This window comes from Linepithema humile, chromosome 2 (assembly GCF_040581485.1).
Source record: "Linepithema humile isolate Giens D197 chromosome 2, Lhum_UNIL_v1.0, whole genome shotgun sequence".
NCBI classification, from domain to species: Eukaryota; Metazoa; Arthropoda; class Insecta; order Hymenoptera; family Formicidae; genus Linepithema; species Linepithema humile.
In genome coordinates this window covers 23,305,751-23,332,654 of record NC_090129.1, presented here as the reverse complement: position 1 = coordinate 23,332,654, position 26,904 = coordinate 23,305,751, and the positions used below count along the sequence as shown (strand labels likewise).

The 26,904-nt window shown below is 29.8% G+C and overlaps 4 protein-coding genes and 1 long non-coding RNA gene across 13 annotated transcripts in view; 1 reads left to right on the top strand and 4 right to left on the bottom strand.

Moving 5' to 3' along the window:
• Window positions 1-26,904, top strand: part of LOC105670496 (uncharacterized) — a 170,866-nt gene that overhangs the window by 88,748 nt on the left and 55,214 nt on the right. The gene's annotated exons all lie outside the window — the stretch shown is intronic.
• Window positions 377-3,159, bottom strand: LOC105670498 (chronophin-like). The gene is made up of 6 exons (XM_012364042.2): window positions 2,961-3,159; window positions 2,459-2,622; window positions 2,166-2,300; window positions 1,850-2,066; window positions 799-943; window positions 377-627 (listed from the first exon to the last, which is right to left on the bottom strand). Exons 1-6 carry the CDS (start codon window positions 3,049-3,051, stop codon window positions 459-461), a joined length of 921 nt encoding a protein of 306 aa, XP_012219465.1. The 5' UTR covers window positions 3,052-3,159; the 3' UTR covers window positions 377-458.
• On the bottom strand, window positions 5,644-9,731 carry LOC105670475 (uncharacterized). Its single transcript, XM_012364009.2, has 7 exons — window positions 9,343-9,731; window positions 7,802-8,095; window positions 7,580-7,730; window positions 7,319-7,512; window positions 6,125-6,256; window positions 5,911-6,058; window positions 5,644-5,814 (listed from the first exon to the last, which is right to left on the bottom strand). Exons 1-7 carry the CDS (start codon window positions 9,522-9,524, stop codon window positions 5,659-5,661), a joined length of 1,257 nt encoding a protein of 418 aa, XP_012219432.2. The 5' UTR covers window positions 9,525-9,731; the 3' UTR covers window positions 5,644-5,658.
• Window positions 9,897-20,352, bottom strand: LOC105668095 (uncharacterized). 5 transcript variants are annotated; one of them, XM_067350321.1, is made up of 13 exons: window positions 20,040-20,348; window positions 17,935-18,225; window positions 17,712-17,862; window positions 17,448-17,644; window positions 16,812-16,943; window positions 16,568-16,745; window positions 14,867-16,491; window positions 12,763-13,053; window positions 12,540-12,690; window positions 12,286-12,470; window positions 11,652-11,783; window positions 11,408-11,585; window positions 9,903-11,331 (listed from the first exon to the last, which is right to left on the bottom strand). In XM_067350321.1, the coding sequence occupies exons 7-13, from the start codon at window positions 15,106-15,108 to the stop codon at window positions 11,176-11,178; spliced, it is 1,335 nt and encodes a 444-aa protein (XP_067206422.1). In that variant the 5' UTR covers window positions 15,109-16,491; window positions 16,568-16,745; window positions 16,812-16,943; window positions 17,448-17,644; window positions 17,712-17,862; window positions 17,935-18,225; window positions 20,040-20,348; the 3' UTR covers window positions 9,903-11,175. The 5 variants fall into 5 exon arrangements, with proteins under 5 accessions (XP_067206423.1, XP_067206422.1, XP_067206421.1 ...); XM_067350318.1 differs by having other exon boundaries at window positions 9,910-11,331; window positions 20,040-20,337; XM_067350322.1 differs by lacking the exon at window positions 12,763-13,053 and having other exon boundaries at window positions 9,897-11,331; window positions 20,040-20,352.
• On the bottom strand, window positions 21,406-26,445 carry LOC105670474 (uncharacterized). Of its 5 annotated transcripts, XM_067350324.1 has the most exons (8): window positions 26,224-26,438; window positions 26,069-26,091; window positions 23,062-23,358; window positions 22,840-22,990; window positions 22,588-22,772; window positions 21,955-22,086; window positions 21,741-21,888; window positions 21,406-21,664 (listed from the first exon to the last, which is right to left on the bottom strand). In XM_067350324.1, exons 1-8 carry the CDS (start codon window positions 26,308-26,310, stop codon window positions 21,509-21,511), a joined length of 1,179 nt encoding a protein of 392 aa, XP_067206425.1. In that variant the 5' UTR covers window positions 26,311-26,438; the 3' UTR covers window positions 21,406-21,508. The 5 variants fall into 5 exon arrangements, 3 of the variants coding, with proteins under 3 accessions (XP_067206425.1, XP_067206424.1, XP_067206426.1); XR_010888712.1 differs by having other exon boundaries at window positions 21,741-21,820; window positions 26,069-26,445; XM_067350323.1 differs by having other exon boundaries at window positions 26,069-26,435.

The following is a 26,904-nucleotide window of genomic DNA, read 5'->3' as shown; positions in this document are numbered from 1 at the left end:
TACAATGCTTAAAGATATTAAGCAGATGTTTTAAGTAATACGAATAATTAACAATGTTTGATTATTACATTCACGTTTTATTTTTAATAAATGATACAACACAATCGTCATAGTAAGAATCATGCCTATATAAAACTCATTTAAATGCTTAAATTTGTTAAAAAAATTTCTCAATTATTTCTGTATTTCTTAATTTATCATTTAAGTGAAAATGGTTAAAATATATGTACAATGTTGTATAAAATTTATCACATTGCTGAACATCGCAATATTATTCAAATACACACACACACACACATATATATATATATGTATCATTTCGTACGTAGGATTATAAGAAAATATATATGCTTTCTTATAAATAATCAAACGTTAATTTGAGGAATTAATGTTATCAGTAATTGTTTATTCTCCTACTAAGGAATAAATGATTAACTATTCTTATCATCGACTGTGTATTAACACTGTGGACTTGTATAGGCAGAAAATAATTGGCCCAAAGTGGGAAGATAATAATCAGGGCAGGTATCCTCTTCCTTTTGCGTCTCTTCCAGAGTGTTGCATCCCGAGCCGATGAAAAGCTTCATAAATCCGCACATTGAGGCAAACTTCATATCTTGATCAGCCCTGCGTTTATGTTTTTGAATCAATAAAATTATTTTTCACAATAGACAGAATAAGACACTCGTATAAATAAAACATAATCGTTTGAATGCACTGCATGTATATTTTTCAGCATAAATTTTAGATAAGAAATATGCATGTAATGAAGAATATTTTATTATAATTTTTACTAACGTGTCACCAATAAACAAACATCTGCGTGGGTCGGTCACGTTGCACGTATCTACAATGTAATCTCTTAAAATTTCACTAGGTTTCCCATATAAAATTGGCTTCCTTCCGCTTTGTGCACTAATAACATTTATTAATGGTCCACCACCTGATAATGAGAAAATATGATTATATTCTTTTTATAAATTAGAAAAACAGTTTTTCAACTTTTTCTTACGTCAAATAAACAAGTCATAGAATAAAAGAAATTTATATGTAAATAATATTACGTTATTACACATTCCAAGAAAAAATGGTATAATATGGTCAGATATAAATATATATAATTAGTTATGAAAAGATCTGATGACATGTAATATTTTATATGATCATATAAAATTACATATGTTATAAGATCTTTTCATAACTAATTATATATATTTATATCTGACCAATTATACCATTTTTTCTCGGGATACTAATTATTTTTATACATATATAAAAAAATAATAGTTTTTTTATACTGGGTGCTCTTAAACATGTGCAAAAAAATACGAGAAGTGATTTCTTGGGTAATTTCTGGAAGAAAAGTTCATATTCACCAATATCCTAAACGGTATAGTTTTCGAGAAATGTTCAAGGTTAAAAATAAGATTTAAAAAAATATATTTTAACAAATACGGAATTAAATAATATTATAGGACTTGTTGGAAATAACCACCTCTAGGCATGATACATGAATCTATTTTTCTTATTGATTGACAACGTTCAAATATAGAAGGTGTATTACAGATTGTTTTGCATGATGCAATTATGTGATTCCTTAAATCTTCAATATTTTCAATCGGGATGGTATAATAACTAAAAATTTAAGGTGATCTCTTAGAAAAAAATGCAAAAAATGAAACTCTATTCAAGGAATTACTTCCCGAATTTTTTTGTACATGTTTAGGAGCACTTTATATAGTAAAGCATATCCGTAAATATTAATATAAATATATAAATAGTAGTAGAAATATTTACATATTATTAACAGAAAGCAGTTTTTTATTTAATTATGTTTATATACGTTTACCTAAAATGTTAATTTTATGTGGTGATGTTTGTACATTAAACCATTCGTCCGTTACACCAGCTATATACAACACATCTTTACGTTTAAGGCACGATATGGCCAAAGCTAGCTTTGACCAATTGATATGTAGATCGAAATCAACAATTACAGCTTTAACAGATGGTCTATCCAAAACTTCTTTAACGCTTGCTTTTGCATTAGTTTCATATGCTTTTGGCTGCAAAATTAATACTTAACTTAATCTTTTTCTTCTTTTCTTTTGCTTTTTATTTAAGATTTTAGAAAAGTCTAAAGATTATTTAATTTTTTTACTTACTTCCTCTACTAATCGTATCCCTGCTTCTTTTAATATATTACGAGACAACTCTGAAACAATGGCGAAAACTTCGTCACGAAAATCGATTTTTTTCAAGTACCAGACGATCACTTTGATAGTGTTAATTATGCGGTCCTGTAAGCGCAATTGTCTCTATTATTTGTTGATATTTTGTAAATTTTTTTAGATATTGTATAAATTGGATCGGTTTATTGTATATTATTTAATAAAAAAGTAAAAAAGTAGAAAAATGATCACGATATAAAGCAATTAATTATAATACTAGAACTTACCGAACTCAGATTTAAAGAAGCACGTCGAGCATTCTCAAAAATATCGTCCATTGCATTTGTGCTATTATTCGTTACTAGATACACTTGTTTTCCCATTTTTTGCATTGCTGCTAAAGACTCCATAGCACCCTCGATAGGATCTTTATTGATTTGTCTCACGACTCCTGAAGAATACACATGCACACCACACATATATGTAACAGTTTCATCGCTTGCTGTATATTTTTATATTTGTGCTATTTATTAAAAAATATTAAAAGCACGTAATATTTATAAAATATTTTTATTAGAATTTTGAAAATCTTATTAGAAATGCATCAGTTTATATAATTACATTTTATACCAAAATTCTTAATATTTAACAACTAGTCTTACATGATCTCCGAAATCAATGTTTCATTAATGAATTCTAAGGTATTTTGATTATTTTGTTCACATGAGACATGTGGTAAACATTAAATACATGTTATAAAAATAGATTATAGTATTTTGTTATCGTCACCGTCGATATCGGACATCACTATGTCGAAAGACATTAAAAACTCCTGTAGTTGTGTAGCCGAGAACTTGGTAAGATCCTTAATCTTCGACATGTTAGATAATTGTTATTCTGCGAGTTTGTTTGATTCGCGATTTATTTCCAAAGCTTTAACTGAGAGACTCTATTCCTTCAGCTGTGTGAAACTTTTTGAAACAGTCGAACTTCCGACGACTGCTTTTAAGACCTACTTTACTGGTCTACTGTATGTGTGTAAGTGTGCAAGTGCGCAAGTGTGTGTATGAGTCTGCGCACTATCCAATTGATTCATAATTGCAAATAAGTGTTGCATGGATAAGGCTGATTAAGTATTCAATTGTCGATGCCATTACTGATGACCAAATATGACCGCAAATATTTGCAAAAAAGGCGATTTTTTTATTTATATTCGCAACCTACGTATATACAGAGTGATTCAAAACAACCTGATTTCTTTAAATGTCATATTTTTGAGCAATTACTAAGACAATTTTTTCATTTTGCAAAATTTTGTCTGAAGCTTAGTTTTTAAATTATAATTGATAATAATTCCTTACTCACATACCAATCTGGACAGGCAAAGACACGCAACGCATCATGAGACTATTAAGTGTTACGTTCGTCTTACGATGCGTTGTACTGTTCCTGTGTGAGTAGCGCGAACTTTTTGCAATTATAATTTAAAAGCATCGGACAAAATTTTGCGACAAAAATCATCTCAGAAATCGCTCGAAGATATATCATTTTTAGAACAGTCAAGTTGTTTTAAATCATTCTGTATATTTTGTGTTTTCGGCGTTAACTATAAGTTTACCATGTACCAAGAATAGATAATCTGCAGATAATGTGAACGCGTAAAGAGTTTTATGAGGTGAAGTTATATAAATAAAAATTCTAATAGCTTTAGAAAGATGTAAATACATAAATATTTGATGATAATGTATTGGCATCATATTTATATTCTCATAATAAAAGAGTAACAGTGTTAGAAATAAAAATATAAATATTAAAAAATATTAATATATATTGACAAAATTTTAAGAATATATGAATTTTATTTATTAAAAAATTTAAAAATATGGTAGAAAAAAGACATTTAAGAATTTAAATTTATAAAATTGGAAGTGTTTAGAATTATAAAAAGAGTTGTAGGTATACGTAAAGAGATTGCATTAATACAATAAGATTTAGATTATCATAAAGCATTATTATTCTACTGCTTTTATTCAATATGGATTAATTTTCATCAAATTAATTTAATTTTATATTCCTATATAAAATCGAGAATCGTGAATCGAGCATAGTTTATCTCTTACAGAATGACTGAGAATAAAATCGAATCGAGTCAAATTCTTAGATCCTTAAAAGACATAAGATCGAATTCTTCCTCTGGATTTAAGGTCGCATCTATCCTATTGCTCATAAACATACTCTTACGTTAACATTTTTTTTTAATCGTCAGATACATGTGCTACGATGATTGTATATGCTCTCCGTGGCCTCATATCATTCGTGGATTTGAAATTTCTTTGAATTTGCAGAAATTTTATGGCTACATGCAGCCATTATTTCTGCAGTAATCTATTTGTTGTATAATGACTTCTCGATGGATCATAATGCACAGTGTTTATTGTGTTGTACACTTTGTTACAATTTGGGTAATTATGTGAAAATATGTTGTACATAGCGACTTTAAACACTGCATTATTTATGCAATGATAGCTTCAATACGTAATACAAGTTAACCATGAAAATGTGAATTGCAAAATCCATGATAACTTTTATGAGCACGATAATAGATTCATAAGTAACGTTTTTAAATTCTTTTCGTGAAAGTTGTTTTAAGTAAGCGGTATTACAATTATTTTGTTTGCGGAATGATATTTTCCAGGAAACTTTTCAATTGCAAATAACAATAAGTTATTCATAAAATTATTCATTTTTAAAATGTATATTACATAACGACGTTCATGCTTTATGAAATTTGCAAGAAAAATAACCTCAACGCTCTGATACGTTATATTCATTCTAATATATATCATATATTCTTATATTTATTCGAATTTTTTGCCATTTTATTGTACATTGTAAACATTCTAATAACGCGCAATAAATATTATTCATTATTTTCTATTAATAACGTAATTAATTATGTATAATTACATAATTAATTATGTATAAAAATTTTCTTTTTGTATATCTAAATGAGAATATAGTGAAATAAATCTCAATAATACTTTGTTATTTTATCTTTCTTGGTTTATATATTCCGAATTTTATCATTTAAACATTTTGTTAAAATAGGAAGACAGGATTTTGTATTTATCCGTCCCACAAGTTGCCATCTGTTGTAGATTCCGTAGTCACGAAATTTGAATGAGCTAGAACGGACTGGTACTTTGCTTGACTTCACGGAATATATCATTAAAGCATTAATCTTACCAATTTTGTTCCATTAAAACCGTATTTTTTTACACTTTTCATTCTCGGGATCATCAAGATTTTTTTTCATACGATACGTTGAAGAATGATGAAAAATGCAAATATATGAAACGTGCTTAAAGCAACCATGCCACATACAAAGATTTACTATTTATTTTTTAATTTCATCACACAAAGTATAAAATTTTTTTTATACATTCAAAACATAATAAAAGAAAAATTGTTAATCAACACTTTTTATTTAAAGAAAACTTGCTAAAATATATTTTCTTTCGCGAAAATCAACTTTTCCCTTAAAGTCATATTGAAATAAATTACTGATTGTAGCAACATACAGATGAGCGCTATCAAATTGTATAGAATATATATTGGTTTTTTCATGCCTATTCTTATACTTCTAAAAATTTTTAAAATAGTTAATAATAGGTCACTATTAAAGATACATACACAAGATACATATACAAGATACATAAAATTTGAAAGTGATACAAACTTGAATGTAAGTATTTTGTCTCTGATCCCATAGAAGAACTTTATCATTAATCGTCCCCGTCATAATAGTGTATAGATTATCTGTTGTAAAACATGTTAATATGTTATTTTCGGATGAATAATTCCATGTACGTACAAATTCGGATGTTCTGAAATTACAGTAGTGAATTTAACTAATTGAATGGCCAATTAATATTAACAATATGATTTATTACCTTATATCCATTTTTTTAATATAAGAATCATAACACATGAGAATAGTGTGAGGATCCTCCCATAGTAGTTGGAAAGCACCAGGTTTATAACAATAATTTGAACAATCTTCTGTTTTATCTATTACGGAATGACTAAAATTCCTTTAGATTAGTGTTTGTTGCATATTGTTTCAAATATACGAGTACATATAAAAATCTAAAAGACTAAAGACATGAGACCAAACTCCTGTCTTTTGCTTCTTTGAGCTGCATAACATACTGAAATGAGTCTTTCCTATAAGAACTAATGTGTAATTTGTAGCCAAAAGATTGCAACAGTAGACGGAGATATCTGTCTTTTTTTCACATTTATTACCAATATGATGGAGGATATTAAAACCAAAACAGACATGAGACACATTTCTCCATCTAATAGCGTTTTCGAATGAACAAAATTTGATCGACCCAAGGTTGATTAATGACGTCATTGCACCACCGTCTGCATCAATAAAAGACTTGAATTCAAAGTAAAATAGTAATTAATCAAACTTGAGTCGATCAAAATCCATTAAATCGTAAACATTATAATGTATCTCTCCTTTTTCCACAATGACCACCACGGCTCTTTTTGGCACACCAGAGGCTGCGTTCCGAAATTCACTACCAATGTTGGAAATCTATAATTTTCATTACGTATATTGTAGATTTTTAATACTGGCAATGAATTTCGGAACGCAGCCATAATGTTATATAGTTCACTAATGCCCATTTTCACCAATGTTGATTAATTTTTATCTTGGTTCAACTTACTCTTTATCTTTTTCTAGTTCTAAGAATTAGAAAAAAATGAAGAATAAGTTGAACCAAAATTAAATATAATCTACGTTGGTGGAACCGAGCATAAGTTATAATTATGAACTATAGTCACTAAATCGGATCATGTAATGATGTATATGATCATATAGGGATGTATGTATATGTATATAGTGTCTATATTAACATAGGTATTCATAGTCCGTTTTTATATTTAAGATTGTCTTAAGTATTGTCTTAAAATTCTATGAAACAATTCAAAAACCATATTAGTATTTTAAGACGACGATAACGATGATTTAAGACGATCTTAAATATAAGAAATGACTATGAATATTGGCCATAATCAATGTTTAATCGAACACTTGTAGAAAACGATTAATTAATTAAAACATAACTTACCTGTCATCTATATCATAAATTAGAAGCGACGATAAGTATTCAGGATTTTTTGTATAAATACTAACAGCAAATTTTGTTCCAGTTGGATCAAATAACATTGATTGCACCTCGCATTCATTATTGTAAAATATTTGGTTTTTTTCCTCCAAAAATGAATACTCTTCATACGAATTTTCATGTGTATATTTTTGTATCTGAACAAAACCAGACTTTTTACTTGCTATATTAACATAATATAATTGCAAATTTTTTAAATCTCACCTTTATTGAATTTGAAGAACCTGATATAATATGTTGCGATGTTGCATCTATGTGTCTAATGTCATCGTGTACATTGTAATGTGTTATTAATTGTTTAATATAATTTTTTTCACCTAGTGATTCAATTTTCCAGTGCCTGATACTACCATCTCTGTAAAAATTTTTGTCAAAAATAAAAAAAAGAAATAAATATAAGACAATGTCATAAATATAAATACTCACTTGTGGCCACTTATAATTTCATCATTGCAATAAGCAAAATCTCCAAATGGAGAACTGCTATATACTCTAGTCATTTTACCCATTTTAATGGTACCGTCATTTGCGCGGTTATAAGCAAGAAGACTATGCTTATTACAAAGCAAAACTGCATTTTTAGTCATTTGTAGGCGTTTTCCAGTGTCTACAAATGAGTTTTTGGGATTGAATTTATCTATTCCACTTATTGTACATATTTTATTTATCCAGCAGTAATGCGTAATAAATTGAGAAATACAAAATAATTGTGGTTTACACCTATAAAAGAAAATAAGATATATAAAATAATTATAGAATATATAGAATAATATTTTATATACAGTGTGACTCAAAACAATCTGATGTTCTTGCAATGCCGTATTCTTGAGCGAATTCTAAGACTTTTTTTTTCGCAAAATTTCGTCCGAAGTTTAGTTTTCGAGTTATAATTGAAAATAGTTAGCCACTTCGACTACGAGTCCGATACATCGGACAGGTAGAGATGGCGCAACGCGTTAATAGACTATACAACCCTCCTAAACAGAGACTAATAACTCTCCTAAACAGTCAATATTATTGTACAATGTTTGATATTGCACAATATTATTGAACGTTTGAAGTTTATATTATTAGTGCATTGTCTATACAATATTGTACAATTATTATTGACCGTCTAGGAGGGCTATAACGCAACGTTTGAAAGTGAGATATTCGATAACGCGAGTTTTACATAATTGAGAAATAAACTAAAAATACAAAGCCGAAGTAGTGCTTATGGTGTGATTAAATATTAGTCTCATGACGCGTTGCGCTGTTTCTGTTTGCTCGTTGTATCGGGCTCGTAAGTGGCTAACTATTTTCAATTACAGCTCGATAACCAATCTTTGGAAAACATTTTGCAAAACGAAAAATTGTCTTAGAATTCGACCAAGTATATGGCATTGTAAGAATATCAGGTTGTTTTGAATCACCCTGTATATACATATATACATAGAGAATTATATTATATCGTTGAGCTCTATAACATACTGGAGAGAGCCTTCCCATAAGAGTGAATGTGTAGTTTTCGGATCAAGGAGGGCAATAATAGCCGGGGGATGTCTGTACTTCTTCCACATTTACACCATGTATTGGTGGGGATGAGACAGATACTCTCGGCAATATTAAACTCTCTCTTTCTACAGTGTCCATCCCCACTTTTTCAAAACTTACTCCAGTACAGTTATAGAGTTTTAACACTTACCAAATTACATGTTTTAACACCTACCAAACCGATTTTTGATAAATTTCTGTTCTGCATCAATCGGGTAATTTTTCTTTTGGAGCGTAAACGTGAAAAGTGAAAACTTTCACGTTTCTTAGAGATCACATATCTTGACCACGTGAATTGTACAAGCTACGTGTCGAGAACTTTGATTATTTTTCGTAAACAAAAAAATCGGTTTAGCAGAAAACGCGTTAAAAAGAAAATTGTAGAATAAATTGAAATTTAAATAAACATTAATTGTAATCTTTATTTAACTTACCGTTCACGAAATTTTTCTGACACCTGATTTGTAACAAGCAAATGTTGAGTTTTTTTATTTAATATCATATATGATATTTCATAAAATTTTCTGCATACCACACTAATCTCTGATAAAGTATACACGTCACATAAATTGAAAATTTTATTCAGTAGCTCATTCGGGAGATACAAAAATGACATATTTGTTTTTTTAAAGAACGTGACCACGTAAAAATATGGACAGTATCACCGATGTTTATCCCACTGAACACAATACTATACTAGAATTTAGGGTCGAAGTTAGAGAATTATTAGAACCAGTAATGCAACTCGAATTGGTCAGCGCCGAAAACACCGTAATGCTCTATCTACACCGAAGGATAATCCTACTTGTGGCTCATCCGACCACTTTCGCTCGTCTACACTAAGTACAATTTTAGTGTTGTTATATTGGTACCGTTGACTTTAAAACCGGTAATAATTTCAGTATCTAGCCTATAAAACAAACTTTCATCCGATCTAAGGTATCCCGAATTGTTATTCTGTTCGACAGAAGATTATTTTTTATAGAAATATTTTTGCTTTTTATATGCAAATATTCTGATGAGTGATTTGTTTTTTTGGGTTGGTATGATTGAAAACCAACTTCAGTATGATTTTCGGTTGTCTACATTACTCGCTCGGATGAGCCACAAGCAGGATTATCCTTCGGTGTAGATAGGGCATAGTGGAGGGAGCATGCACATAACCGAGAACGCGTGCATGTGGTTGCGTAGAACGCTTGGCGCAGATTTTCAAAGATATTGACAGCAAAAAATAAAATTAATACGATTTTTACAATAGTTTAATTAAATTTAGACAATTATGGCTACATAGAACGTATTGTTAACTTTAAAGTGGTTCGAGCGTAACAGTCCTTGTTAAAACTAATGCTTTTATAAGAGGATATGGGTTAAGAAATTCTCTTTTGTACACACAAAACTTGTTGCTATGATTGTTCGAAATACTACAGTCTGATATGTGTATTAAATTGTAAACTATGCATTGTTGTAAATGTAACAACAATGTGTTAATGTATTTATGAATTTATATCCTGTAAGGTTGAGTACTGAGATCATATATTCCAGCATTAGAAAGATGTAAATGCATAAATATTTGCTGATAATGTGCTGGCATCATATCCATATCTTCATAATGAAATAGTAACAGTGTTAAAGATAAATATATATATATTATAAAATATTAATATATATTGATAGAATTTTAAAAATATATGAATTTTAAACATTCTCATAACGCGCAGTAAATATTATTCATTATTTTCTATTAATCACGTAATTAATTATGTATAAGAATTTTCTTTCTGTAAATCTAAATGAGAACATAGTGAAATAAATCTCACGATAATACTTTGTTATTTTATCTTTCTTAGTTTATATATTGAAATTTTTATTGTTTAAAAATTTTGTTAAAATAGGAAGACAGAATTTCGTATTTATCCGTCCCACAAGTTGCCATCTGTTGTAGATTCCGTAATCACGAAATTTGAATCAGCTAGAACGGACTGGTACTTTGCTTGACTTCACGGAATATATCATTAAAGCGTTAATCTTGCCAATTTTCTTCCATTAAAACCGTATTTTTTACGCTTTTCACTCTCGGGATCATCAAGATTTTTTTTCATACGATACGTTGAAGAATGATGAAAAATGCAAATATATGAAACGTGCTTGAAGCATCCATGCCACATACAAAAATTTACTATTTATTTTTTCACTTTATCACACAAAGTATAAAATTTTTCTTTATACATTCAAAACATAATAAAAGAAAAATTGTTAATCAACACTTTTTATTTAAAAAAATTGCTCAAAATATATTTTCTTTCGCGAAAATCAAACCTTTCCTGAAAGTCATATTCACATAAATACTTTTCTGTAACAGTATACAGATGGGAGCTATCAAATTCTATGGAAATTACACTGTGATGTGTACACGTTCTATACTCCTAAAAATTTTTAAAATAGTTAATAATAGGTCACTATTAAAGTACAAGATACATAAAATTTAAAAGTGATACAAACTTCAATGTAAGCATTTTGTCTCTGATCCCATAGAAGAACTTGACTATTGGTCGTCCCTGTCATAATAGTGTATAGATTATCTGTTGTAAAACATGTTAATATTTTATCTGTTGTAAAAAATGTGAATTTTTTGTTATTTTCGGATGAAGAATTCCATGTACGTACAAATTCGGATGTTCTGAAATCACAGTAGTGAATTTAACTAATTGAATGGCCAATTAATATTAACAATATGATTTATTACCTTATATCCATTTTTTTAATATAAGAATCATAACACATGAGAATAGTGTGAGGATCCTCCCATAGTAGTTGGAAAGCACCAGGTTTATAACAATAATTTGAACAATCTTCTGTTTTATCTATTACGGAATCTCTAAAATTTTTTTAGATTAGTGTTTGTTGCATATTATTTCAAATATACGACTACATATAAAAACTTAAAAGACTAAAGACATGAGACCAAACTCTTTACTCTATCTTTTTCTAGTTCTAAGAATTAGAAAAAGATGAAGAATAAGTTGAACCAAAATTAAAATTAATCTACGTTGGTGGAACCGAGCATAAGTTATAATTATGAACTATAGTTACTAAATCGGATCATGTAATGATGTATATGATCATGTAGGTCTGTATGTATATGTATATAGTGTCCATATTAACATAGGTATTCATAGTCTGTTTTTATATTTAAGATTGTCTTAAGTATTGTCTTAAAATTTTACGAACCAATTAAAAAACCATATTAGTATCTTAAGACGACGATGACGATGATTTAAGACGATCTTAAATATAAGAAATGACTATGAATATCGGCCATAGTCAATGTTTAATCGAACACTTGTTGAAAACGATTAATTAATTAAAACATAACTTACCTGTCACCTATATCATAAATTAGAAGCGACGATAAGTGTTCAGGATTTTTTGTATAAATACTAACAGCAAATTTTGTTCCAGTTGGATCAAATAACATTGATTGCACCTCGCATTCATTATTGTAAACTATTTGCTTTTTTTCCTTTAAATACTCTTCATAATTTACATATGTATATTTTTGTATCTGAACAAAGCCAGACTTTTTACTTGCTATATTAACATATAATATTATTGCAAATTTTTTAAATCTTACCTTTATTGAATTTGAAGAACCTGATATAATATGTCGCAATGTTGCATCTATGTGTCTAATGTCATCGTGTACATTGTAATGTGTTCTTAAGTGTTTAACATCATTTTTTTCAGTAGGTGATTCAATTATCCAGTGCCTGATACTACCATCTCTGTAAGAATTTTTTTCGGAAATAAAAAAAAAGAAATAAATATAAGACAATGTCATAAATATAAATACTCACTCGTGGCCACTTATAATTTCATTATTGCAATAAACAAATCCTCCAAATGGAGAATCGCTAAATATCTTAGCCTTTTTACCCTTTTTAATGGTACCGTTATTTGCGCGTTTATAAGCAAAAAGACTATGCTTATTACAAAGCAAAACCGTATTTTTAGTCATTTGTAGACGTTTTCTATTGTCTAGAAACGACTTTGGATTGAATTTTTCTATTTGTCTCTCTCTATATATTCTTTGTCTCCAGTTGTAATTCATAATAAATTGAAAAATATAAGAAAATTGTGGTTTACATCTATAAAAGAAAATAAGTTGTATGTTTCTTAAGATAATGTTATATAAAATTGTAAATATTTTATTCTGAAAATATTCTGCAAATATTAAATGCATTTTAAAAAGACATTGTTAAAAAATTAAATCAAGTTTTGCAACTTTAACAACTTGAACAACTAAAAACATGACAAAATGCTATGAATTAATGTTAAGATGTATGAAAAACTAATAAAAAGATATTGTACTTTATTTGAAAAAAAAAAATTTTGTTATCACAAAACATTTTTTTATTAATATTTTTAATTATATATTAATAATATTTATATATATTAGTTTGTGGTAAAATACACAGAGAAATTCAACAAATGTTTAGGGATATCAGTAAATTTCAAATCAGTCAATCAATCTTTATATGCGCGCCTCTTGTTGCACGGCAGACGTCCAGGCGGTATTTAATTTCTCGCGAGGTGTTTTCTAACACATCTGCGATTGAGATTTACCGATATCCTTAAAAATTTGTTGAGTTCCACTTGTTGAGTTACCACAAACAGCATTTTAATAAATGTGTTATGAAATAACGAGCCTTTATTATTGATAGTTTTCGTCCCGGACACCATGAATATATAATTATAGAATATATAGAATAATATTCTATATACAGGGCGATTCAAAACACTCTGATATCTTTGCAATGCTCTATTCTTGAGCGAATTCTAAGACGATTTTTTCTTTCGTAAAATTTCGTCCGAAGTTTAATTTTTGAGTTATAATTGAAAATAGTTGGCTACTTACGAGTCCGATACAACGGACAGTCAGAGATGGCGCAACGCGTTGTGAGACTAATAACTCTCCTAAACAGTCAATATTATTGTACAATGTTTGATATTGCACAATAATATTGAACGTTTGAAGTTTATATTATTAATGCATTGTCTATACAATATTGTACAATTATTATTCACCGTCTAGGGGGGCTATAACGTAACGCTTGAAAGTGAGATATTCGATAACGCGAGTTTTACGTAACTGACAAATAAACTAAAAATATAAAGCCGAAGTAGTGCTTATGGTGTGATTAAATATTAGTCTCATAACGCGTTGCGCTGTTTCTGCTTGCCCGTATCGGGCTCGTAAGTGGCTAAACTATTTTCAATTACAGCTCAAATACCAATCTTTGGAAAACATTTTGCAAAAGGAAAAATTGTCTGAGAATTCGACCAAGTATATAGCATTGTAAGAATATCAGATTGTTTTGAATCACCCTGTATATACATATATACCATAGAGAATTATACTTTATCATTGAGCTCTGTAACATACTCAAGAGAGCCTTCCCATAAGAGCCAATGTGTAGTTTTCGGGCCATAGAGAGCAATAACAGCCGGGGGGTGTCTGTTCTCCTTCCACGTTCACACCATGTATTGGTGGGGATGAGACAGATACCCTCGGCAATATTAAACTCTCTTTCCACAGTGGTCCATCCCCACTTTTTCAAGACTTACTCCAGTATGTTAGAGAGTTCAATGTATTATATATATTCTAGAATTTTCTTTTTAACATGTTTTAACACCTACCAAATCGATTTTTGATAAATTTCTGTTCTGCATCGATCAGGTAATTTTTCCTTTGTAGCGTAAACGTGAAAAGTGAAAACTTTCACGTTTCCTAACGATCACATATCCTGACCACGTGGATTATACGAGCTCCACGTGTTGAGATACTTGATTATTTTTCGTAAACAAAAAAATCGGTTTAGCAGGAAACGCGTTAAAAAGAAAATTGTAGAATAAATTGAAATTTAAATAAATATTAATTGTAATCTTTATTTAACTTACCGTTCACGAAATTTTTCCGACACCTGATTTGTAACAAGCAAATGTTGAGTTTTTTTATTTAATATCATATATGATATTTCATAAAATTTTCTGCATACCACACTAATCTTTGATAAAGTATACACATCACACAAATTGAAAATCATTATTAATAGCTCATTTGGGAGATTGTTGAAAAAAGACATATTTGTTTTTCTAATGATCGTCACCACGTGAAAATATGGATAGTCACCGATGTTCATCCCACTGAACACAATACTATACTAGAACTTGGGGTCGAAGTTAGAGAATTGTTAGAACCAGTAATGCAACTCGAACTAGTCAGCGCCGGAAACACCGTAGTGGAGGGGGCATGCACATAACCGAGAACGCGTGTATGTGGTTGCGTAGAACACTTGGCGCAGTTTTTCAAACATATTGACAGCAAGAAATGAAATCAATAACGATTTTAACAATAGTTTAATGAAATTTTAACAATTATGGTTATATAGAACGTATTGTTAACTTTAAAGTGGTTCAAGTGTGACAGTCTTGGTTAAAACTAATGCTTTTATAAGGCGATATGGGTTAAGAAATTCTCATTTGTACACACAAAACTTGTAGCTGAGATTGTCCGAAATACTACAGTCTGATATGTGTATTAAATTGTACACTATGCATTGTCGTAAATGTGACAACATTGTGTCGATTTATTTATGAATTTATAACCTGTAAGGTTAAGCACTCAGTTCATACATTCTAGCATTAGAAAAATGTAAATACATAAATATTTGCTGATAATGTATTGGCATCATATTCATATTTTTATAATAAAATAGTAACAGTGTTAAGGATAAAAATATAAATATTATAAAGTATTAATATATATTAATAGAATTTTAAAAATATATGAATTTTAAATATTCTTATAACGCATAGTAAATATTATTCATTATTTTCTATTAATTACGTAATTAATTATGTATAAAACTTTCTATTTGTAAATTTAAATGAGAATATAGTGAAATAAATCTCACGACAATACTTTGTTATTTTATCTTTGTTGGTTTTTATATAGTGAGAATTTTATCGTTTAAAAATTTTGTTAAAATAGGTAGACAGGATTTCGTATTTATCCGTCTCACAAGTTGCCATCTGTTGTAGATTCCGTAATCACGAAATTTGAATGAGCTAGACCGGACTGGTACTTTGCTTGACTTCACGGAATATATCATTAAAGCATTAATCTTACTAATTTTGTTCCATTAAAACCGTATTTTTTTACGCTTTTCATTCTCGGGATCATCAAGATTTTTTTTCATACGATACGTTGAGAAATGATGAAAAATGCAAATATATGAAACGTGCTTAAAGCAACCATGCCACATACAAAGATTTGCTATTTATTTTTTCACTTTATCACACAAAGTATAAAACTTTTCTTTATACATTCAAAATATATTAAAAGAAAAATTGTTAATCAACACTTTTTATTTAAAAAAATTGCTTAAAATATATTTTCTGTCGCGAAAACCAAACCTTTCCTGAAAGTCATATTGACATAAATACTTGTCTGTAACAGTATACAGATGGGAGCTATCAAATTCTATGGAAATTATACTGCGCCGTGTACACGTTGTATACGCCTAAAAATTTTTAAAATAGTTAATAATAGGTCACTATTAAAGTACAAGATACATAAAATTTAAAAGTGATACAAACTTGAATGTAAGCATTTTGTCTCTGATCCCATAGAAGAACTTGATTATTGGTCGTCCCTGTCATAATAGTGTATAGATTATCTGTTGTAAAACATGTTAATATTTTATCTGTTGTAAAACATGTTAATATTTCGTTATTTTCGGATGAACAATTCCATGTACGTACAAATTCGGATGTTCTGAAATCACAGTAGTGAATTTAACTAATTGAATGGCCAATTAATATTAACAATATGATTTATTACCTTATATCCATTTTTTTAATATAAGAATCATAACATATGAGAATAGTATGAGGATCCTCCCATAGTAGTTGGAAAGCACCAGGTTTATAACGATAATTTGAACAATCTTCTGTTTTATCTATTACGGAATCTCTAAAATTTTTTTAGATTAGTGTTTGTTGCATATTATTTCAAATATACGACTACATATAAAAACCTAAAAGACTAAAGACATGAGACCAAACTCCTTACTCTTTATCTTTTTCTAGTTCTAAGAATTAGAAAAAGATGAAGAATAAGTTAAACCAAAATTAAAATTAATCTACGTTGGTGGAACCGAGCATAAGTTATAATTATGAACTATAGTTACTAAATCGGATCATGTAATGATGTATATGATCATATAGGTCTGTATGTATATGTATATAGTGTCTATATTAACATAGGTATTCATAGTCTGTTTTTATATTTAAGATTGTCTTAAGTATTGTCTTAAAATTTTATGAACCAATTAAAAAACCATATTAGTATCTTAAGACGACGATGACGATGATTTAAGACGATCTTATATATAAGAAATGACTATGAATATCGGCCATAGTCAATGTTTAATCGAACACTTGTTGAAAACGATTAATTATTTAAAACATAACTTACCTGTCATCTATATCATAAATTAGAAGCGACGATAAGTGTTCAGGATTTTTTGTATAAGTACTAACAGCAAATTTTGTTCCAGTTGGATCAAATAACATTGATTGCACCTCGCGTTCATTATTGTAAGATATTTGCCTTTTTTTTTCTAAATACTCTAAGTACTTTCCATACGAATTTTTATATGTATATTTTTGTATCTGAACAAAACCAGACTTTTTACTTGCTATATTAACATAATATTATTGCAAATTTTTTAAATCTTACCTTTATTGAATTTGAAGAACCTGATATAATATGTCGCAATGTTGCATCTATGTGTCTAATGTTATCGTGTACATTGTAATGTGTTCTTAAGTGTTTAATATCATTTTTTTCAGTAAGTGATTCAATTATCCAGTGCCTGATACTACCATCTCTGTAAGAATTTTTTTCGGAAATAAAAAAAAAGAAATAAATATAAGACAATGTCATAAATATAAATACTCACTCGTGGCCACTTATAATTTCATTATTGGAATAAAAAAAATCTCTAAATGGAGAATCGCTAAATATCTTAGCCTTTTTACCCATTTTAATGGTACCGTCATTTGCGCGGTTATAAGCAAAAAGACTATGCTTATTACAAAGCAAAACCATATTTTTAGTCATTTGTAGACGTTTTCTATTGTCTAGAAACGACTTTGGATTGAATTTTTCTATTTGTCTGTCTTTATATATTCTTTGTCTCCAGTTGTAATTCATAATAAATTGAGGAATATAAGATAATTGTGGTTTACATCTATAAAAGAAAATAAGTTGTATGTTTCTTAAGATAATGTTATATAAAATTGTAAATATTTTATTCTGAAAACATTCTGCAAATATTAAATGCATTTTAAAAAGACATTGTTAAAAAATTAAATCAAGTTTTGCAACTTCAACAACTTGAACAACTAAAAACATGACAAAATGCTATGAATTAATGTTAAGATGTATGAAAAACTAATAAAAAGATAATGTACTTTATTTGAAAAAAAAAAGATTTTGTTATCACAAAACATTTTTTTATTAATATTTTTAATTATATATTAATAATATTTATATATATTTGTTTGTGGTAAAATACACAGAGGAATTCAACAAATGTTTAGGGATATCAGTAAATTTCAAATCAGTCAATCAATCTTTATATGCGCGTCTCTTGTTGCACGGCAGACGTCCAGGCGGTATTTAATTTCTCGCGAGGTGTTTTCTAACACATCTGCGATTGAGATTTACTGATATCCTTAAAAATTTGTTGAGTTTCACTTGTTGAGTTACCACAAACAGCATTTTAATAAATGTGTTATGAAATAACGAGCCTTTATTATTGATAGTTTTCGTCCCGGACACCATGTATATATAATTATAGAATATATAGAATAATATTCTATATACAGGGCGATTCAAAACACTCTGATATCTTTGCAATGCTCTATTCTTGAGCGAATTCTAAGACGATTTTTTCTTTCGTAAAATTTCGTCCGAAGTTTAATTTTTGAGTTATAATTGAAAATAGTTGGCTACTTACGAGTCCGATACAACGGACAGTCAGAGATGGCGCAACGCGTTGTGAGACTAATAACTCTCCTAAACAGTCAATATTATTGTACAATGTTTGATATTGCACAATAATATTGAACGTTTGAAGTTTATATTATTAGTGCATTGTCTATACAATATTGTACAATTATTATTCACCGTCTAGGGGGGCTATAACGTAACGCTTGAAAGTGAGATATTCGAAAACGCGAGTTTTACGTAACTGACAAATAAACTAAAAATATAAAGCCGAAGTAGTGCTTATGGTGTGATTAAATATTAGTCTCATAACGCGTTGCGCTGTTTCTGCTTGCCCGTATCGGGCTCGTAAGTGGCTAAACTATTTTCAATTACAGCTCAAATACCAATCTTTGGAAAACATTTTGCAAAAGGAAAAATTGTCTGAGAATTCGACCAAGTATATAGTATTGTAAGAATATCAGATTGTTTTGAATCACCCTGTATATACATATATACCATAGAGAATTATACTATATCATTGAGCTCTGTAACATACTCAAGAGAGCCTTCCCATAAGAGCCAATGTGTAGTTTTCGGGCCATGGAGAGCAATAACAGCCGGTGGGTGTCTGTTCTCCTTCCACGTTCACACCATGTATTGGTGGGGATGAGACAGATACCCTCGGCAATATTAAACTCTCTTTCCACAGTGGTCCATCCCCACTTTTTCAAGACTTACTCCAGTATGTTAAAGAGTTCAATGTATTATATATATTCTAGAATTTTCTTTTTAACATGTTTTAACACCTACCAAACCGATTTTTGATAAATTTCTGTTCTGCATCGATCAGGTAATTTTTCCTTTGTAGCGTAAACGTGAAAAGTGAAAACTTTCACGTTTCCTAACGATCACATATCCTGACCACGTGGATTATACGAGCTCCACGTGTTGAGATACTTGATTATTTTTCGTAAACAAAAAAATCGGTTTAGCAGGAAACGCGTTAAAAAGAAAATTGTAGAATAAATTGAAATACAAATAAATACTAATTGTAAGCTTTATTTAACTTACCGTTCAAGAAATTTTTTTGACTTCTGATTTGTAACAAGCAAATGTTTAGTTTTATTATGTAATATCATATTCGATATTCCATGAAATTTTTTGCATACCATACTAATCTTTGATAAAGTAGACACATCACACAAATTAAAAATCATTATTAATAGCTCATTTGGGAGATTGTTGAAAAAAGACATATTTGTTTTTCTAATGATCGTCACCACGTGAAAATATGGATAGTCACCGATGTTCATCCCACTGAACACAATACTATACTAGAACTTGGGGTCGAAGTTAGAGAATTGTTAGAACCAGTAATGCAACTCGAACTGGTCAGCGCCGGAAACACCGTAGTGGAGGGGGCATGCACATAACCGAGAACGCGTGTATGTGGTTGCGTAGAACACTTGGCGCAGTTTTTCAAACATATTGACAGCAAGAAATGAAATCAATAACGATTTTAACAATAGTTTAATGAAATTTTAACAATTATGGTTATATAGAACGTATTGTTAACTTTAAAGTGGTTCAAGTGTGACAGTCTTGGTTAAAACTAATGCTTTTATAAGGCGATATGGGTTAAGAAATTCTCATTTGTACACACAAAACTTGTAGCTGAGATTGTCCGAAATACTACAGTCTGATATGTGTATTAAATTGTACACTATGCATTGTCGTAAATGTGACAACATTGTGTCGATTTATTTATGAATTTATAACCTGTAAGGTTAAGCACTCAGTTCATACATTCTAGCATTAGAAAAATGTAAATACATAAATATTTGCTGATAATGTATTGGCATCATATTCATATTTTTATAATAAAATAGTAACAGTGTTAAGGATAAAAATATAAATATTATAAAGTATTAATATATATTAATAGAATTTTAAAAATATATGAATTTTAAATATTCTTATAACGCATAGTAAATATTATTCATTATTTTCTATTAATTACGTAATTAATTATGTATAAAACTTTCTATTTGTAAATTTAAATGAGAATATAGTGAAATAAATCTCACGACAATACTTTGTTATTTTATCTTTGTTGGTTTTTATATAGTGAGAATTTTATCGTTTAAAAATTTTGTTAAAATAGGTAGACAGGATTTCGTATTTATCCGTCTCACAAGTTGCCATCTGTTGTAGATTCCGTAATCACGAAATTTGAATGAGCTAGACCGGACTGGTACTTTGCTTGACTTCACGGAATATATCATTAAAGCATTAATCTTACTAATTTTGTTCCATTAAAACCGTATTTTTTTACGCTTTTCATTCTCGGGATCATCAAGATTTTTTTTCATACGATACGTTGAGAAATGATGAAAAATGCAAATATATGAAACGTGCTTAAAGCAACCATGCCACATACAAAGATTTGCTATTTATTTTTTCACTTTATCACACAAAGTATAAAACTTTTCTTTATACATTCAAAATATATTAAAAGAAAAATTGTTAATCAACATTTTTTATTTAAAAAAATTGCTTAAAATATATTTTCTGTCGCAAAAACCAAACCTTTCCTGAAATTCATATTGACATAAATACTTGTCTGTAGCAGTATACAGATGGGAGCTATCAAATTCTATGGAAATTATACTGCGCTGTGTATGCGTTGTATACGTCTGAAAATTTTTAAAATAGTTAATAATAGGTCACTATTAAAGTACAAGATACATAAAATTTAAAAGTGATACAAACTTGAATGTAAGCATTTTGTCTCTGATCCCATAGAAGAACTTTATTATTGGTCGTCCCCGTCATAATAGTGTATAGATTATCTGTTGTAAAACATGTCAATATTTTATTTTTGGATGAACAATTCCATGTACGTACAAATTGGGGTGTTCTGAAATCACAGTAGTGAATTTAACTAATTGAATGGCCAATTAATATTAACAATATGATTTATTACCTTATATCCATTTTTTTAATATAAGAATCATAACACATGAGAATAGTGTGAGGATCCTCCCATAGTAGTTGGATAGCACCAGGTTTATAACGATAATTTGAACAATCTTCTGTTTTATCTATTACGGAATCACTAAAATTTTTTAGATTAGTGTTTGTTGCATATTATTTCAAATATACGACTACATATAAAAACTTAAAAGACTAAAGACATGAGACCAAACTCTTTACTCTATCTTTTTCTAGTTCTAAGAATTAGAAAAAGATGAAGAATAAGTTGAACCAAAATTAAAATTAATCTACGTTGGTGGAACCGAGCATAAGTTATAATTATGAACTATAGTTACTAAATCGGATCATGTAATGATGTATATGATCATGTAGGTCTGTATGTATATGTATATAGTGTCCATATTAACATAGGTATTCATAGTCTGTTTTTATATTTAAGATTGTCTTAAGTATTGTCTTAAAATTTTATGAACCAATTAAAAAACCATATTAGTATCTTAAGACGACGATGACGATGATTTAAGACGATCTTAAATATAAGAAATGACTATGAATATCGGCCATAGTCAATGTTTAATCGAACACTTGTTGAAAACGATTAATTAATTAAAACATAACTTACCTGTCGCCTATATCATAAATTAGAAGCGACGATAAGTGTTCAGGATTTTTTGTATAAATACTAACAGCAAATTTTGTTCCAGTTGGATCAAATAACATTGATTGCACCTCGCATTCATTATTGTAAACTATTTGCTTTTTTTCCTTTAAATACTCTTCATAATTTACATATGTATATTTTTGTATCTGAACAAAGCCAGACTTTTTACTTGCTATATTAACATAATATTATTGCAAATTTTTAAAATCTTACCTTTATTGAATTTGAAGAACCTGATATAATATGTCGCAATGTTGCATCTATGTGTCTAATGTCATCGTGTACATTGTGATGTGTTCTTAAGTGTTTAATATCATTTTTTTCAGTAGGTGATTCAATTATCCAGTGCCTGATACTACCATCTCTGTAAGAATTTTTTTCGGAAATAAAAAAAAGAAATAAATATAAGACAATGTTATAAATATAAATACTCACTCGTGGCCACTTATAATTTCATTATTGCAATAAACAAACCCTCCAAATGGAGAATCGCTAAATATCTTAGCCTTTTTACCCTTTTTAATGGTACCGTCATTTGCGCGTTTATAAGCAAAAAGACTATGCTTATTACAAAGCAAAACTATATTTTTAGTCATTTGTAGACTTTTTCTATTGTCTAGAAACGACTTTGGATTGAATTTATCTGACTTTATTTGACTTATTTTACATATTTTTTGTTTCCAGTTGTAATTCATAATAAATTGAGAAATACAAGATAATTGTGGTTTACATCTGTAAAAGAAAATAAGATGTATGTTTCTTAAGATAATGTTATATAAAATTGTAAATATTTTATTCTGAAAATATTCTGCAAATATATTAAATGCATTTTAAAAAGTTATTGTTAAAAAATTAAATCAAGTTTTGCAACGTCAACAACTTGAACAACTAAAAACATGACAAAATGCTATGATTTAATGTTAAGATGTATGAAAAACTCTAATAAAAAGATATTGTACTTTATTTGAAAAAAAAAGATTTTGTTATCGCAGAACACTTTTTTATTAATATTTTTAATTATATATTAATAATATTTATATATATTAGTTTGTGGTAAAATACACAGAGGAATTCAACAAGTGTTTAGGGATATCAGTAAATTTCAAATCAGTCAATCAATCTCTATGTGCGCGCTTCTTGTTGCACGGCAGACGTCTAGGCGGTATTCATATTCTCGCGAGGTGTTTTCTAACACATCTGCGATTGAGATTTACTGATATTCCTAAAAACTTGTTGAGTTCCACTTGTTGAGTTACCACAAACAGCATTTTAATAAATGTATTATGAAATAACGAGCCTTTATTATTGATAGTTTTCGTTCCGGACACCCTGTATATATAATTATAGAATATATAGAATAATATTTTATATACAGGGTGACTCAAAACAATCTGATGTTCTTGCAATGCCGTATTCTTGAGCGAATTCTAAGACGATTTTTTCTTTCGTAAAATTTCGTCTGAAGTTTAATTTTTGAGTTATAATTGAAAATAGTTGGCTACTTACGAGTCCGATACAACGGACAGTCAGAGATGGCGCAACGCGTCGTCAGACTAATAACTCTCCTAAACAGTCAATATTATTGTACAATGTTCGATATTGCACAATATTATTGAACGTTTGAAGTTTATATTATTAGTGCATTGTCTATACAATATTGTACCATTATTATTCACCGTCTAGGAGGGCTATAACGCAACGTTTGAAAGTGAGATATTTGATAACGCGAGTTTTACATAATTAAGAAATAAACTAAAAATACAAAGCCGAAGTAGTGCTTATGGTGTGATTAAATATTAGTCTCATGACGCGTTGCGCTGTTTCTGCTTGCTCGTTGTATTGGGCTTGTAAGTGGCTAACTATTTTCAATTACAGCTCGATAACCAATCTTTGGAAAACATTTTGCAAAACGAAAAATTGTCTTAGAATTCGACCAAGTATATGGCATTGTAAGAATATCAGATTGTTTTGAATCACCCTGTATATACATATATACATAGAGAATTATATTATATTATTGAGCTCTATAACATACTGGAAAAAGTCTTCCCATAAGAGTGAATGTGTAGTTTTCGGGTCAAGGAGAGCAATAATAGTCGGGGGATGTCTGTACTCCTTCCACATTTACACCATGTATTGGTGGGGGTGAGACAGATACTCTCGGCAATGTTAAACTCTCTCTTTCAACAGTGGTCCATCTCCACTTTTCAAAACTCACTCCAGTATGTTATAGAGTTCAGTAAATAATATTAGGACCTTGAATAAGTTCTCGCTGTTTTTTTTGTTAAAAAAAAACATTAATTTAAAATATAAGGCTTACAATAACTTTACTCAAAGTATTGTCCATCATTAGAGACCACTTTCTCCCATCTTTCTGGCAGTAATTGAATCCCCCGTCGAAAAAACGATTCATCTTTTGACGCAATCCATGAATCGACCCATTTTTCGGTTTCTTCGAAAGAATGGAAGCGCTGCTCGCTCAAACCATGCGCCATCGACCGAAACAAGTGGTAATCCGAGGGGGCTATGTCCGGTGAATACGGCGGGTGAGGTAGAACTTCCCATTGAAGCGTTTCCAGGTAAGTTTTGACTGGTTTTGCCACATGTGGCCGAGCATTGTCATGTAACAAAATGACTTTGTCGTGTCTCTGCCCGTATAGTGGCCGCTTTTCTTTTAGAGCTCGACTCAAACGCATCATCTGAAGTCGATAGCGAGCTCCCGTGATAGTTTCATTAGGTTTCTTCGTCTTCAAACTTTGTCGGTGCTCCAGAACGTTCTTTATCTTCAAGGTCAAAGTCATTATTTTTAAAGCGCCTAAACCAGTCTCTGCATGTCGTATTCGACAGAGCATTGTCACCATATGTTTCAACAAGAATTCTGTGTGCTTCAGCTGCAGATTTCTTTTGAATAAAGCAGTGCAATAAAATTCCCCGCAAAAACACTTTATTTGGCACAAAAGTAGACATTTTCGCAATAGGTAATTAAACACGTGGTTGACACTGTGGTAAACTGTATCTACTAGAATTTGAGGTTACATATAGTACTACTTAGCTGATGCGTTTCCGTACGAAATTCCATGCACAGAGTGCCGCTACGCCATCTTTTAAGAAACAGCGAGAACTTATTCAAGGACCTAATATATATTTTAGAATTTTCTTTTTAACATGTTTTAACACCTACCAAATCGATTTTTGATAAATTTCTGTTCTGCATCGGTCGGGTAATTTTTCCCTTGGAGCGTAAACGTGAAAAGTGAAAACTTTTACATTTTCTAAAGATCACATATCCTGACCACGTGGATTATACGAGCTCCACGTGTTGAGATACTTGATTATTTTTCGTAAACAAAAAAATTGGTTTAGCAGGAAACGCGTTAAAAAGAAAATTGTAGAATAAATTGAAATACAAATAAACATTAATTGTGAGCTTTATTTAACTTACCGTTCACGAAATTTTTCCGACTTCTGATTTGTAACAAGCAAATGTTTAGTTTCTTTATTTAATATCATATATGATATTTCATAAAATTTTTTGCATACTATACTAATCTCTGATAAAGTATACACATCACAGAAATTGAAAATTATTATTAGTACCTCATTCGGGAGATTGTAGAAAAAAGACATATTTGTTTTTCTAATGATCGTCACCACGTGATAATATGGATAGTTTCCGATATTCATCCCACTGAACACAATACTATACTAGAACTTAGGCTGTATCCCCATGGAGAAAGAAATAACGGAACGGAACAATAACGGAACAGTAGTTGAAAAGAGATATATTTATCATATCTCTTTTCCTCTACTGTTCCGTTACTGTTCCGTTCCGCTATTTCTTTCTCCATGGGGATACAGCCTTATAGCGTTTTCGAGTAAACGGGGTTTGAACGATCTAGGGTTGATCAATCACTATTTTACTATAAATGCAAGTCTTTCATTGGTGGAGAGGTTGCAATGACGTCATTAACCAATCTTGGGTCGTTTAAACCCCGTTTACTCGAAAACGCTATTAGGGTCGAAGACTTCGAAGTCAAGATCTATAGAGAGAAGGTTACCTCAGGAAAACCGGTTGTGGGCGAGGGACGATGAAGTAAGGGGGGAGCTAGAAACAGCTTGACGGCGAAGGGCGATGAAGGAAGGGGAGAGCATGATGATCTCATCGACAAACAGTAGCTGTCTGAGATAGCTTCTGTTTGCCGATGAGATCATCATTGCCCCTCTTGCCGCTCGTCCCTCTCTGCATTTGCCCCTCTTGCCGCTCGTCCCTCTTTGCGC